The sequence below is a fragment of the Zophobas morio genome, unplaced genomic scaffold (genome assembly GCF_036711695.1).
Source record: "Zophobas morio isolate AGI-343-1 ecotype UQ-CSIRO unplaced genomic scaffold, CSIRO_AGI_Zmor_V1 ptg000005l, whole genome shotgun sequence".
NCBI classification, from domain to species: domain Eukaryota; kingdom Metazoa; phylum Arthropoda; class Insecta; order Coleoptera; family Tenebrionidae; genus Zophobas; species Zophobas morio.
This window is the reverse complement of record NW_026972110.1, coordinates 16161546-16177452: the sequence shown is the minus strand read 5'-3', so window position 1 is coordinate 16177452 and position 15907 is coordinate 16161546. Positions and strand designations below refer to the sequence as shown.

At 34.7% G+C, this 15907-nt stretch overlaps 1 protein-coding gene across 1 annotated transcript; it reads right to left on the bottom strand.

The window, feature by feature from the left end:
• Nucleotides 1-5373: 5373 nt before the first annotated feature.
• Nucleotides 5374-6863, bottom strand: LOC135120093 (uncharacterized). The gene is made up of 3 exons (XM_064044440.1): nucleotides 6171-6863; nucleotides 5691-6118; nucleotides 5374-5555 (listed from the first exon to the last, which is right to left on the bottom strand). Exons 1-3 carry the CDS (start codon nucleotides 6687-6689, stop codon nucleotides 5480-5482), a joined length of 1023 nt encoding a protein of 340 aa, XP_063900510.1. The 5' UTR covers nucleotides 6690-6863; the 3' UTR covers nucleotides 5374-5479.
• Nucleotides 6864-15907: the final 9044 nt, after the last annotated feature.

Below are 15907 nucleotides of genomic sequence, written 5' to 3'. Positions count from 1 at the left end.
ATAGTAATTCATTACAATTTTAAATTACTTTTTTTAAAGGATCCTTTACAATTACACATTACTTTTAACCATCCGCGCCAACACTACACATTCTTTCCACTGCGTCGCTGGATGGAATTGTTGTGGGGAACATGGTACATATTTTCCCAAAAATTTAGAGATTTCAAAATATCTTATTGGCTACCTGAAAATGTATCGTAAATAGTAGTCCACCGATAATAATTACTTACCGACGCAAATCTTTTAATCTTTAATAAAACGGATGTTCCCAAATATTTAGAGGGGGCTACAAGATAATATAAACTTAAAAGTCTGTCTTTAATTGCCTCTTACTTGACATTGCGACTTACAGATTAAATTTAGAGAACCTTAGAGGGTGGACACTCTCATAAAATTTTATTATCGGATTATGAGGGGTTTAAAAGGACGGGCTCTATCGGTTACCTGTTATAGATTTGACTGGACCAGAAAAATGGCTAAAGTTTTTTTAACCACAAATTTTAAATATTCTACCACTGTTTAGTCAATTATTTATTAAGATATTTTATTTCTGTAAAGCGCAATGGATTTTTTAATAAAATTTCTACTAATGTACTTTTTCGAAAATTTAAAATTGACCCATAAAGAGCGAAAACCAGATAATCTCATACTCATCATAATTTTAACGCATTGTAGTTTTTGTTTTGACAAGAAAATTTAAAAAGCGGAAAAGCAGTCTGGGTAGGTTTTTTTACGCTCATTTCAACGGTGTGAAGATTATTACAATCGGACGTATACTTTTGGCCAAAACTTGGGCAGAAGTTTATATGTATTTCCCAATGCTGGAATCTGCTTCAGCTCACCCTTAAAATAATGAAGAGCTTATGTATATTATGGTTACCTGATTTACAAATTCCTTGCTAAACTCGTTTTAGATTTTTAACTCCCTACTGCGTTATTCTTCTCTTTGTGGGGACGAAACAGGTATAATAATCTCAGCAGGGCAGGTAAACGATTCATAGAGAAAAACAAAACAATATTTTTGAGTATTTGGGTTAAAAGTAATTGCAAAAAGTACTTAATTGTAAACGTCACTGAATTACTCAAAAAAGTAATTCGTTGCAATTACTCATTGCATTATAACACTTCCTAATTCTTCACACAAGACTGCTAATAGTTCATTTACGGCAGTTAAATTAAAAAAATTCATTATACCACTAACTGGCGGGAGGGTTAAAATAATTTCTTCCTTTAGGCGGTTATCATCGTTATCATGATCACATCACTGAGGCATGCCCTCACAACGCTAAAGATTGACTACATCGGCGAGGCATGTCCTCGCAACGCTACAGATTAATAACATCAACGATCCTTATTCTTCGCAACGCTAAAAAAATACATCATCGAGGTATTCCCTTGCGACGATAAAATTACATCACCGAGACGCTTTTTCCTCGCAACGATGATTGGATATTTTTGTGTTTGTTTATTATGTGTTTTGTTAGGGTAACCAGTTCACGGTATTCTAAACTCTCAAAGTAAATTACTTTTTTTAAGTAACCAATCACTTAGATCATAATATAATTTGACATAATGTAAACTCTTTGTTTGAATCGTTGATAAAGTGTGGCAAATATTAATCTCATGTAAATTTTGTTAACTTTGCAAATTTTCACCTCATACAATATTTCTCTATCTCACAATTTTAACTTCAGTATTTTTCTTTCTTGTATAATTTTATTTGAACGTAAATTAATGCTCTACAGTTTTAACCTCTCATAATATTTCTATTGGCACAAGTTTATTTCACAGCAGATCATTTGTTTTTCATAAATCTTTACTAGTTTTGTTTTGTAAATACTTTGTTAACGAATGTTTCTGTCACATAAATTATGTGATGTCCAATTTTAATCTCACATAAGATTTATTTGTTGTTTAAAATTCCACAAGATTGTATGGCGAATTTAAATGTTGTTTATTACTCCTTTAAAACTTTAAGGCTTGTTCAGTTGTTGTTAATATCAGAGTTATAAGAGATTGAACATTTCAAATGGAATTAAGGTTACATAACACAGAGAACATGGCAGAAGCGAAGTGCGGTTCCTAGTCGAGCTGGCGAGATCTCATCGTGTCATCTGCACAAGTCCGCAGATTTGGATAGATTCAGGGGCGGCCGGCGATGTTGTAACGTTCTCGACTTCGTGCTAGCCTAGATCCAACTACGGGTCTGGAGACCGTAACGGCCTAGTTTCGGACAGCATGTTCGTCCTAGAGATGTGTAATGTGCTGTGCCGGTAGGCTTGCGATAGATAGAATCACGGTCGAGGGGGGAGAACAGCCCCGACCGGTAGCCCCAAACTCCGCTTGTGCTAGAACCCCCCGGGGAAACTTTTGTTGTGCTCCCGGTAACTACCGTAACTTTAAATCTGCCGCCACTCGCCCGTAATAACTTGTGTACTTGCATCCAGTTACTTTAATTCAGATTTTGCTTTGTTTTTATTAAATTTGTGATATTCAAATATTTGCGTTGATTCCAAACAGATGTATAAGATTTTGCGTTTGTGTGTTTTTCATATGTGTATGTCTGTCAATCCGCGAGTGTCTTTTTCTTTTATCTTTTTAAGATGTTTCGTTTGAAAAGTAATATGTTCGTGAATATACGATAAGGGGTTTTGAGGCTGAGGAGTGAATGCGAGATGGCAAGTCCTTCTTTCCTCCAAGGGAGGAGGCGCAATTTTTTTGCCCCCTCCTAACAATTTTGTCTATTATGTATTTCTTGCGCTCTCTACTCGCACGCAGTGTATGCTCACTTGTATGAAAGAACGTCTTCCCGCCATCTTTCAAAAAAAAAAAAACACACACAACGTAGGTTCCCATTTTGTTAGACGATCACAACCAAGGCTAAATTTTGAATTTTTCGCGGGCCTTTCATACTGTTTCAAGGTCAATTTAAAGGCGGGAAGTTTGGGTTATTAAAATGTAGAAAAATTCAACGTAAAATTAAAAAAGCCCTTGACAACCTTCGTAATGTAAAAAATACTGCAGATATCGATGCCTCCGGACTATCCCATATCTATGGATTACTCCTAGACCACTATTCTTCTTCTCCAAAAATGACGATCGTAGTACCTTTATCGATAATATCAATCCTTCTGTGCTCTTATTGACATAAACCTGGTTAAATTCTGCTATACTTGGCAGTATGATTTCTTTGAATGGGTATAAAATTACAAGACACGATCGCAAGAAGGGGTGGGGTCTGTGCATTAGTGATCAGATCTTTCCTAAATTTGCAATAATGTAATTTACCACATTGATACCGATGACATTGATCCCCTTTTCTTAAAGTTCACTAGCAAATCTTTCAAATTTATTTTGGATTGTATCTATAGACCCCCTTCATCTGTCATTAATGACGATAGAACTCTGTTTCAATATATTTCTGGATTTGGTGACTTTAGTATTCCCGACGTTGTTTGGTCCTTAAATACGTCTCATGCTTGTGTAGCGTCCTCTCAATTGTTGGTCCATCTGTTATTATCTTATCATTTAAACCAGTTGGTAACTGAACCTACTAGATATTGATCCGGCCAGAACCCATCTATTCTAGATTTAATTACAGCTTCAGACGATAATTCATTAACTAATCTGAAATATCTTGGATCAATAGGTATCTCTGACCATTCGGTACTTAAGGTTCGTATGCAGATGTATTCTCTTCCCAAAGGAAGAACGGGTTCATTTACGAGAACCATTGTAGATTACGAATCTGCTAATACAGACTTAAGCAAAGTTGACTGGCCGGGTTTATTTTCGGGGCATGTGGTTGTATAACACTGGGATTCATTCAATAACTTGCTCTGAAACTGCATTTCAAAATATTCTTCCACTTTTACCGTCAAAAGATCTTCTACGAAGCCATGGATAGATGCAAAGATTCCCAACTTAGTCAGAATTAAGCCATCTTTATCGGTGTATACGACAAGCGCATCGTAACAAATTAACTAACTAATTAATATAAAAAACCTGTAATTACCCCGCAGTTGAAGGATGACTGATATCACTGATAATTGTGCTACAGTTGCAGACATCTTTGCTCGTAACTTTTCTCAGGTTTTCACTGTTAGTTTGAACAACACGAGTTTGACCGGTCCTAATCACAATGTGCACCTTGCTGATTTCCTATCTCAGCCCTTAAGTCTTTTGATGGCGCAGTCCTTTTCTTCTGATATTTTGCCAGACGACTGGAAAACTGGCACAGTACGACTAACTATCGTCCAATTAGCTTAACATCGCTGGTTATTAAAATAACGGAATCAATAATTTACGATCGCTTAATACAATTTCTTGCAGACAGCAACTTATTCCTGCAGAGCAGCACGGTTTTCTCCCAAAGTTCCAAGTAAATCCACCATCTCTAATGTCCTGTGCTGTCTGTCTGACTGGACAAGAGAATTTGATTTGGGTAATTCAGTCGACGTCGTCTATCTGGATTTTTCTAGGGCGTTTGATCGTGTGCCGAAACGTCACCTCTTGTTAAAACTGCAACATATGGGAATTAGGAGAATCCTTCAGTGGATGGATGGTTTCTTATCGAAACGTAAGTTTAAAGTTTTGAGTGAGGTGCCGCAAGGATCCGTCCTCGGACCAGTACTGTTTATAGTTTATACCGCCGATTTAAAGAAAATTATTAAGTCCCCGTTTGCCATGTATGCGAATGGCATTAAACTATATGTTAGTTAGTAGTAATTTAAACATATTGACGCAGGACCTTTTAATAGTCAGTCAATGGAGTTCTGATTGGTTAAATCCACTCAACATTTCTAAGTGTACGGCTTTGTACGTATATTGCGAACACAAATTGTGTTTAATTTATACAAAATATATTTCTATGCAAGGCACCATGTATTTTATAAATATAACATTAATCAGACAGAGTTAATTTTTCTCCACATTGTTGTAACACATTTCTATATTTTATTGAAAGTAAGTCTCGAATTTTCACATACTTATGAACGTAATTTAAATTTAATTTAAACAGTGATCTACTTTGAAAGGAAAAACTGTGAAAGTATTGTGTTACCATTTATATGTTCTACGACTTGAATGCTGAACATCTATTCTTGGACACTTATCTTACAGAGAGGTTTGTGTAGCTGAGAAAATAATCTGTTGATAAAATTAATAAACATTTTACTTCCATATTTTAAAAGTAAATTTCCACCTAGTAGAGGAGTTTTTTTCGACCACATGGAACATATACGTTCGAACTTTTTGGTATTTTTTTTTACTATAAATTACTGGATTAAAATGCCATAAATCAGATGCCCAGAGATAAAATATAAAATAGTATCGTAATTCTAGGCACGAAAAGTACTCAATAGAAAGAGTTCATTTGTAAATTAACTCGTACATTTTTATTTCGAATATTACACAGACTGGGAAAGATTTTTACTGTTACACTTAGGTGAATCGATTAAAAAACTTAAAATTTTAAGTTTTACATCAGTTCAGTCGTAAGATACGAATGCTTGAAAATATGAACTCGTAAACTGCCTGGATTTATCTCGGAATACCTAAAATCACATAATCTAGAATTAAGAACAAACCACTTATCTCGTATTTTGTCAAAATTAATGTACTTACCAATAAACCGGGTATTTCCCAGTTTGTTTTTGTAATATACCTACTTAGTAATAGTCTGAACTTACTTTAATTTCCTATTTTTCAATCTATCCATAACCGCCAGTTTGATCTTAGGAACTCCATCCCGACTGTGCTTCCCCCTTCCCGTGATTACCACTAAAAATTTAGTTTTCAAATGTTCATCTTGCAGTGAAGTTATCTCTTTATCCAAAAAATTATCCAAGGCTTGAATCGCCTCTCTAACGAAGAGGTGATGAAGATCAATGGTATTCTTACTATGTCGTTCACTGTTTTCCGCTAAAAACGCTGCAGCAGCACGGTTATTAGCTTCTTCGATAAGCTTTGTTTGCTCTTTCGCTTGTTGATAGTAATAATTAGCAAGTTTGTGATTTTGCACTTTGAGACATTGTTTAGCATTTTTATAAAACTGTGTTCTTTTTTTTATATGTTGTTGCGCTTGTTCACGGTAGGAAGCTGCAGGTTGCTCGAATGCCTTCAAAACGATATTAATAGTTTTAGACTTACTATTTCATTACCAACATTACCAAATCAGTTTCATCATCTTGTGGCCAAAATTGCGGTACAAAATTGGTCTTTCCATGAATAAGCGGTAATTCTGATTTTCTCTTATTTAGCTGTTCCTCTCTAGATTTCGCCTGAGGTTCCAGGCCTCGTGCTTCTTGAGCCTTGTCGTATTTGTTTTCTTCATCTTGCAGTCGTCTCGCAAATTCTTCGTCTTCTTTAATAAGATCTTGGACAATTTGATTTTGAGCTTCTTGTTGTCGAAATGTCGATTCTACATATGCGATGTACAGTTGTTCTCCTAGTGCTACAGGTATTTCAATAACGGGTTGAAAACCCGTCGGAACAACCAAAGATGGGCGAGAAAACTTGTCACTTAGATTTTTGGCAAACTCCTCACCAATATTAATGTTTACGAACTCGATATCGTCTCTTGTACTTGCTCCTGGAATCTGTGTATCGTCCGATAATGAAGAAGATCCATTGCAACTACATAGTTTGGAAAAACCATCTAATATACCATTAAACAACCCACGAAACATGTTTGTTCTTGTTTGGGTATCGTTGTTAACTGCTTCCACCGTTGCACTAATGTTGCAATTGCAACTACGATACTTTTCGAGTAATAATTAATAGTAATAATTTTCAGATTTGTTAGGAAATAATGTCAGTAAGTGTAACACAACGCGGGACTCATTCATTGTTTACAGTTTGAACAGATTATGCGAACTGAGGAGATTATACATATACGGTGATACTGATATCGTGATATCAGATGATAGCTATACAACCACTGATAAAAATGATAAATAAAAACAAATTTAAAATGCACTTCATAGTTACATACAAAGGAAAGTAATCCTTCTGTTTGTATGCAATTTATCGATTGTTACTAATAGTTTCTATTATTCACACATATCTTTCTTTGAAAAAATTAGTTCTTATCAGATTTTATCGGAACGATGTCACCATCTCTGACTGTGACCTTTAATGTGGTTTCAGTTTATAATGCCTGTTTAAAACAAAGCTATCTGTTAATATTATAGCGTTTTAAAGGAAATTAAAAGTCAAAATGTGAGACAAATATTGACCCTGTTTTTCCATGAAGTTCTTTTTTTTTTAAATAGCGTGTATATAAATATACAATTTACGATAAGGCGGCTTTCGAAAGCTAAAAAGAATTTGATTACAGTTGTAGTAGAACCTGTGGGAATTATCTGTGTGAAATTCTTGAGGTTTGGAACGGTCACAGAAGTTAGATAACTGCTTCTGAATGGGAATCGACTGTAGATTCACAGTTCATGTTGAGATTTATAAGTTTTTGCGGTACCAATTCAGTTTAACTGCAGTCGTGATAATATTCATATAAAAAGCAAGAAATTCACTTATTCAAGCTTCCCTCTTTTTTATCACGATGCATCCAACGTTCTAGATGTTTGTACTTAAGTTATATTATTCACACAACTGCTCACTCGAGACTTATAATAGTTCATTTAATTTAATAAAATAATTGAAATTAAAAGCATAAAATGGCGGTTTCTAGTTAAAGGTGAAGGTTTTTCTCTCATGTGACATCATAAACTTCATGGGTTGACGGACATCCACGTGAAACGCGCAGCTGCTTTAGTAGCTGGCTGTTTTGCGAAGACGGATAAAGCGTCTAATACGCGGCAGGTTGTTTGGGTACAGAGATATGGTCTCTCTGTTACACCTGCCAATAGAGTAAAATCATCGTTTCTGTTCTTCTCGAATTACTATTTCCCGTTTTATGTTTAATATCAGCTTAAAATGTGATAATGAATATTAACGGTTTAATTGATGTCCACAGAAATCTGAATTAGAGAAACTGTGCAGAACTTCTTTATCTTCACTTGGGAAAACCCGTTTCCTCAACAACTTAATACATCTATACACATGTTTTAGACCACAAAAATGTGATGACCTCAGCAGACAATGAAACAACATCCGGAAATTTATGACAGACCTGTAGCAAGATCTGCAACTACCGAATATGAACTGGCCATTAAAATTTCTAAAACTACTAAAAAACTTGAAAACTTAACGACAGAAACATGTATAAATAATATATTGACAGAACAAGTTAAAAATCTGAAGGCATTAGTGTCTCAAAAACAAAGCACTATTCGAACGGTAGAAGTAGAAAGTGGAAGATCAACACGACGAAAAATTTGTAAAATTAAAATCAGTGCGAGTTTGATAGGCAACGATTCATTCAAACTGATTCATTTTACAAGTAAATAAATCTACAAAACATGTTAAGTTCTACAATGCTTACTTATTTGAACTTTCACGGCATTATTTCATTCCTTCTTCCACGCTGTGGTAGAACCAGAGATTTGTTAGTACATATAAAAAATCTATGGGTAAAATGTTCTATGAATCTACCTCTATCTATGGAGCATATACAACGAACTATACAAATTTCAAGTTTTTTAATATAGTTACAAAAGCATTCATGAGTAATAATGGACCTGACAGCATTGGGAACGCAAACTAGAATACATTTCCAAAGGATTCGTAGGTGTATTTATTTATTACAAACATTAAACATTAGTAAAGGCGTTTATTCTCAATCAGTTAATATTATCAGATTTTTTAACTCTGTAGTAACCCAATCATCCCTCCAAAATTTGACAATTGAACAAAATTTTAAAATCCGCGAAATATTCAAGAATTTGGCGTTGACTTGTGAGCGTCATCAAAAGTGAAACCTTACGTTGTATGTTTGGAATGAGTTCAAAGGTTCAAATGCAAAGTGGTGAACCCCAAGGCTGGAAAAGCGTCCCTAAATTAAACACAAAATGTTGAGGATACAAAAATCGTTTATTTCTCTATTCTGGAGAGGAGAGGTAAAAACGATTGCGAAATAAGCCGCCCTTTAAGTAGGAAGATTTATTCCCTATTTACAAAATGACATTTTCGCCCGTGTTAAAACAGATTCTATGGCTTCTCATAATTTGTTTCCAAATTTAAATAAGAATTCCTGTTCAAACTGTCCCAAGAAAATAGGAACCCATAATTAACTCCACCATTATCTGAAACTTTTGCTTCATCTAGAAAAAGAACCAAATTGTAAAAGTAGTGATTGAAATATGGATGTTTTCCAAAAACATGAGAAAAGGATAATCATCTACGATGATCTGTGGGTTTCAATTTTTGGGCTAACGTTAAATGATAGGGTTCAAACTGAACAAACTGGTTTCCTTTCAGTATTTGATGCACAGATGATTGACTATATCTGCTACCCTTGCGACTATTCTTTCTTAAAAGGTGGCCAATTTCGTCTCAAGTTCCCAGATTTTTAAAAATATTATCCGCTAGTATCTTCTATTCAAGGGACCTATTTTCGTTTAATGCATTTTATCATTCGCAAAACGCACATACGAACGGATACATACACATTCGTAGTATGAGGCTTAAAGACGAATAAAAATTTCGCAACGTCGCAATTGTCCAGATTTTGCAAAGAAAAAAGACAATAACGCCAATCAAAGAGCAGATGCAATTATTAATTGAATGTCTAAAAAATGTCCACAACTCTTAACTGGAAAATTGAACGAAAATTTTACTCGAAAAATGTATGAAGAATAGTGGAAAAATGAAAAATATAACGAAAATATTGAATTATTGCTATATTTTTTAATTTGTCACGTTCCATTTTTATTAGTTCCAATTTCAAACAATTGCTTTAATTTATTAAAATCTTATTGACGTGATGTCTAGTCTTGTGTGCTTGCAGTGTAAAATCAAGGGTGTAAAAGGCCCAAAATGAATCAATTGTGATAGGGTGTTTCACTCTAAGTGTGTGGAGCGTCTGAACATAGAAGTTATAAATAGTGAGTTGGTTAAATGTTGTGAGGATGCTGAAGAGGTCATTATGGATCCTGAAACATGTGTCTCTTCCTTGAAGTTAAAAACATTTTCTAAGATAATAAGCGATCGATTTAAAACTTAAGCCTCTGTATGATGAGGTAAAGTTACTTAGACACGAAGTTGAAGTTTTAAAGTCAAGTAACATCGATCTAGTTAGATTATTGACAAAAATATTTCGTCCACATATGTACCTTCATTAGACATAGACAGCAGCAATAATGAAGTGGACAATAAAAGGATTAATAATAAATTATTAAAGGTTCCTTCAGCAATAAATAGTCGTCATGATAAAAATCAACACGATAAAGTCCCGGTTGTAAAAGTAATTCCAGTGGATATTAAAAAAGTTATCTCGACTGATTTGGGGAAGGTTTATTCAAGTGATGAAGAAGTCGGTGAATGGGAAGTTCAAAAAAGAAAGCAGCGTGATAAAAAACAGAGAATAATAAAGTTAATTTTAATAACAATAATAAGGAAGTTAGCAACACCAAAAGAAATAAATTATTAATTGGTACGGCAACGTTGACTACAGATGACAAGACATTTTTTGCCGTAAACAGATCTACTAAGAAAATCGATTTTCATGATACACGAGTGGATCCATCAGTTTCAAAGGAATCCATTCAGAAGTATATTGTAAATAAAATCCAGACTACAACAGGAACCTCCCAGGATGTCAGCGTCACCCAACAGATTTCGAGATTTCCAGAATTCTAAAGCACATATAAAATTACGATGAGTGCGGAATTTCAAGACCTTTTGCTGACTAAAGAGTTCTGGCCGCACGATGTAGCTGTCCGAAAATTTTTCGATGCAAGGAAATTACCAAACAAGTCAACTTCTCTTAAGAATAAAGGGAATTTTCATGAAGACCATGGCGAGACATATTATCAGAATCAGTGCCTAAATTAAGGAAAATTTCCAACTGCACAATCGCTAATCCCCCTTGTGTCCTCAATACTACTTCTAGCTCTACTTACTTTAAAAACGATGACATGTTTTAAGTTAAGACGGAAATGCCCAGTTTTTAAAAGCGGTGATAAGCAAAATATTACTAATTATAGGGGAGTGACGTTAACTTCACATTTTAGTAAGTTGTTTGAAAACATTTTGCAGTTTTACATATTAATCATATAAAAAATTGTATTACTTCTGCTCAACATGGATTTTTCGAGGGAAGATCAACAGTCAGCAATTTGCTTACGTTTACACAATTTATTTCGGAAGTTTTAGATAAAGGAAAACAAGTAGATATGATATATACAGATATATCAAAAGCGTTCGACAAGGTGGATCATAGTTGATTGATTAATAAGTTGGATCGTTTTGGAATTTCTAATGATATGCTTAAATTAATGGAGTCGTGTTTGTCAGGTCGTAAACTGTACGTGGAATGTAATAACTTTAAGTCCAAAACTGTGATTCCTAACTGTGGGATACCTCAGGGTTCTACTTTGGGTCCCCTATCGTTTGTGATATTTATAAATGACCTGTGTTATGATATTAAGGCTAGTCATTTATTATAGTGTGATAACCCAATCTTCCCGCCTTTAAATTGACCTTGAAAAGGTTTGAAAGGCCCGCGAAAAATTCAAAAATTTAAAAATTTGGCCTTGGCTGTCATCGTCTAACAAATGGGAACCTACGTTGTGGTTTTTTTTTGAAAAGTGGCGGGAAGACGTTCTTTCATACAAGTGCATACACTGCGTGTGAGTCGAGAGCGCAAGAAATAATAGACAAAATTGTTTTGGAGGGGGAGCGCGGCACCCCCTCGCAGGAGGAAAGAAGCTGCGAAGATTTACTCCTCAGCGCAAAACCCCCTTGTTATTATTCACGGACATATTACATTTCAAACACCTTAAGATATATGAAAAAAGGACACTCGCGAATTGACAGACATACACATATGAAAAACGAACAAACGCAACATCCTATACATCTGTTTGGAATCAATGCAAATATTTGAATATCACAAATTTAATAAAAACAAAGCAAAATTCGACTTAAGTAACTGGATGCAAATTCACAAGTTATTACGGGCGTGTGGCGGCAGATTTTAAAGTTACGGCAGACAACAGGAGCATAACAAAAGTACCCCTGGGGCGTTGTAGCATTAGCGGAGTTTGGGGCTACCGGTTTGGAGCTGTTCTCCCCCCACGACGGTAATTCGATCTATCGGAAAGCTTACCCGCACGCATATCTCCATTACGAACGTGCTCTGCGAAACTAGGCCGCTACGATCGCAGATCCGTAGTTGGGTCTCGGCTATGGGCAGAAGCCGACGGCGTTACAACACCGGCGATCACCCCCTGACTGTATACAAACCCGCGGACTTATGCAGGTGACGCGATCAGTCTCGCCAGCTCGACTAGGAACCGAACTTCGCTTCTGTCACGTTTTCTGTGTTATTTAACCTCAATTCCATTTTTAAATATTCAGTCTCTTGTAACTCTGATATTAACAACAACTGAACAATGTTAAAGTTTCAAAAAGCAATAAACAACATTTAAATTCGCCCTACAATGTTGTGAACGTTTAAACAACAAATCAATCTTATGTGAGATAAAAATTGGACATCAAACAATTTATGATAGAAACATTTATCAACAAAGTATTTACAAAACAAAACTTAGCAAGGATTTATCAAACAAAAGATGGTGTGTAATAAACTTGTACAAATAAAAAAAATTGGTCTAAAGAGTTTAGACAGTACTTCCCTCGCTGTCGGAAACTTGACGACTGCATGCCTATTGTGTTTTTTTTCTCATTACATTTTTGTAGTGGGAATTTAAAAAAAAATTGCGATGACGTCATCAACATTTTTGCAAGGACACGTATATCAGTTGGGATAGATGTAGTGTAATACTAAGGATCAAATTATTATATTCTCAAATTTTCGGGAAAATGAATTGGGTCGTTTTGAATATTGATTTGTAATAATCAATAAAATAACGAAACAATTTACTCACGTATACGTATCAGAGGCAACTGAAATCGTGTGTGTATAAACATTCTTAATTTAAGATGACAGGCGTAACAGCATACGTGAGAGTCAAACAGAGAAACTGTAAACAAAACGACCATCGGTTTTATTGCTTCGACTTCCGCTTATTATATAAAACATTGGGTTTTATTTTAATTCTTGACGGTGAAATTCACAATTGGTTGATTATAAACATGTCTATTTCACATTCGCGGAACCAAGTGAACGCATAAAACAAATGCAGGTCTGTAATGTTAAAGTCGATGTAAATAAGCGTGCTACCCTTATGTTTCAACCGAGTTTTTCCTTTAACAAATTTTGTGTCTACCAAATTGGGTTGGTTGGGGTGTAATACTAATAATAAGTGTTGCCTTTAATTTAATCAATAAAATAAATTGACTTCATTAATTTTTTTGAACCACCTCTTAAGAAAATCTAAAAAATATGAATGGAATGATAAATCACAAGTACAAACTCATCATATTTTTTGCATTTTAGATAGGATTTATTCAGCAAAATTTAAGGGTGACGTCATCAATTTTTTTAGGAGGGATGAACAAATACATTTTGAACAAAAGTTTACCATGCTTATAATAACTTTAAAATATTCCCAAGATTTCAAAGCATTCGGTTTTGTAATTCCTGATTAAATCGATAAAATAAATTCACGCCTTCATTAATTTTTTTGAGTCACCCTGCATATGCAAATCCAAAAATATGAATGGAATGATAAATCACAAGTACAGACTCATCATATTTTGTACATTTTAGATACGATTTATTCGGCAAACTTTTGAGCTGACGTCATCAGTTTTTTGTAGAAGATAACCAAATATATTTTGACTAAAAATTTATTATGCTCTTTATAACCTTAAAACATCTGCAAGATTTCAAAGCATTCGGTTTTGTAGTTCCTGATTAAATCAATAAAATAAATTTACGCATTCATTAATTTTTTTGAGTCACCCTGTATATGCAAATCCAAAAAATATGAATGGAGTGATAGATCACAAGTACAGACTCATCATATTTTGTACATTTTAGATATGATTTATTCCACAAACTTTTGAGCTGACGTCATCAAGTTTTTGGAGGGGATAAGCAAATATTTTTTGACTAAAGATTTATGATGCTCTTTATAGCCTTAAAACATCTGCAAGATTTCAGAGCATTCGGTTTTGTAGTTCCTGATTAAATCAATAAAATATATTTACGCATTCATTAATTTTTTTGAGTCACCCTGTATATGCAAATCCAAAAAATATGAATGGAGTGATAGATCACAAGTACAGACTCATCATATTTTGTACATTTTAGATATGATTTATTCCACAAACTTTTGAGCTGACGTCATCAAGTTTTTGGAGGGGATAAGCAAATATTTTTTGACTAAAGATTTATGATGCTCTTTATAGCCTTAAAACATCTGCAACATTTCAAAGCATTCTGGTTAGCAGATTAAAAATTAAATTTCAAAATATTGTTTTATAATTTTGATTTTTTTTCCAAAAATCTGGACGTTTCGGGTGAAAAGTCGATTCAGAGTTGTAAACTACATGTGTAGGACTATGTTATTTTATACAATTGAAAACCCATTTACTATGTACAATTTTGAAGTGACGTCATCGCATTAGTGGTGGGGATGATTAGACAAATTTTGGTTAGCGTTTTACCATCTACATGATATTCTTAATATAAGTACAAAATTTCACAACAATCGGTCGAGTACTTTCGGAGATTATCTGTCTAATAAAAATCCGGGGGCAGACGGACAGACGGACAGACGGACGGACAGACGGACGGACAGACGGACGGACAGACGGACAGACAGACGGAAATGGGAGACCTATTTCTTCGTCTTCTAGGGGTCATGAAAGATCGAGAAAACGTAAAAGTAGAGAGTCGGCCGACGGACTCGATTACAATACTTCCTTTGCTTACGCTCGGGAAGTAATATTATGTGAGGTTCAAACTGTAGAGCATGAAATTTACGTTCAATTAAAATTATACAACAAAGGAAAATTTATTGTATGAGGTGAAATTTTGCAAAGTTAACAAAATTTACATGAGATTAATATTTGCCACACTTTTTCAATGAGTTTACATTATGTCAAATTATATCATGATCTAAGTGATTGGTTACTTCAAAAAAAAATTTACTTTGAGAGTTTAAAACACCGCGAACTGGTGAAGGGAAAAAGCGTCTCGGTGATGAAAATTTTAAAATCGTTGCGAGGAAAAAGCGTCTCGGTGATGTAAATTTTAAAATCGTTGCGAGGAATTGCCTCGATGAATTAATCATGATAACGATGATAACCACCTAAGGGAAGGAATTATCATAACCCCCGCCAGTTCGCAGTATAATGAACTTGTTTAACTGCCGTAAATGAACTATTAGCAATCTTGTGTGGAGAATTAAGAAGTATTATAATATAACACTTACGTATATGCATCCAGAAACCTATTCGTAATGAAAAAATAAAGGTGTTTTTCCTGACTAAGTGAATTTCATGAAATCTGCTAGCAAGTGGTTTATTTAAATAATCCTGATTGTTAAACTGTATTTGCACTAGCTGACGATTAAGGAGAACTAACTTGATTGGTGAATTTACAAACAATAAAACAAATTTACAGCACGTGTTTCGCGTTGAACAGAAATCCGCATTTTTCCGATTAAAAGGCCGCAAGAACTAATCGCGCGGGTTGGAGACACCTGAGTGACGTTGGCTACGATTGATTGTCGTTAAACAAAGGCTTCCTCCCATTTTATTAACTATCAAACCAACTAATGTAAACCTAGATCTTACCACGTGGTTACACTCACACAAGCACATTCAGACTGACTCTCCGCCATGCAGATTCTGTCTCTACTAACTAGGGGTG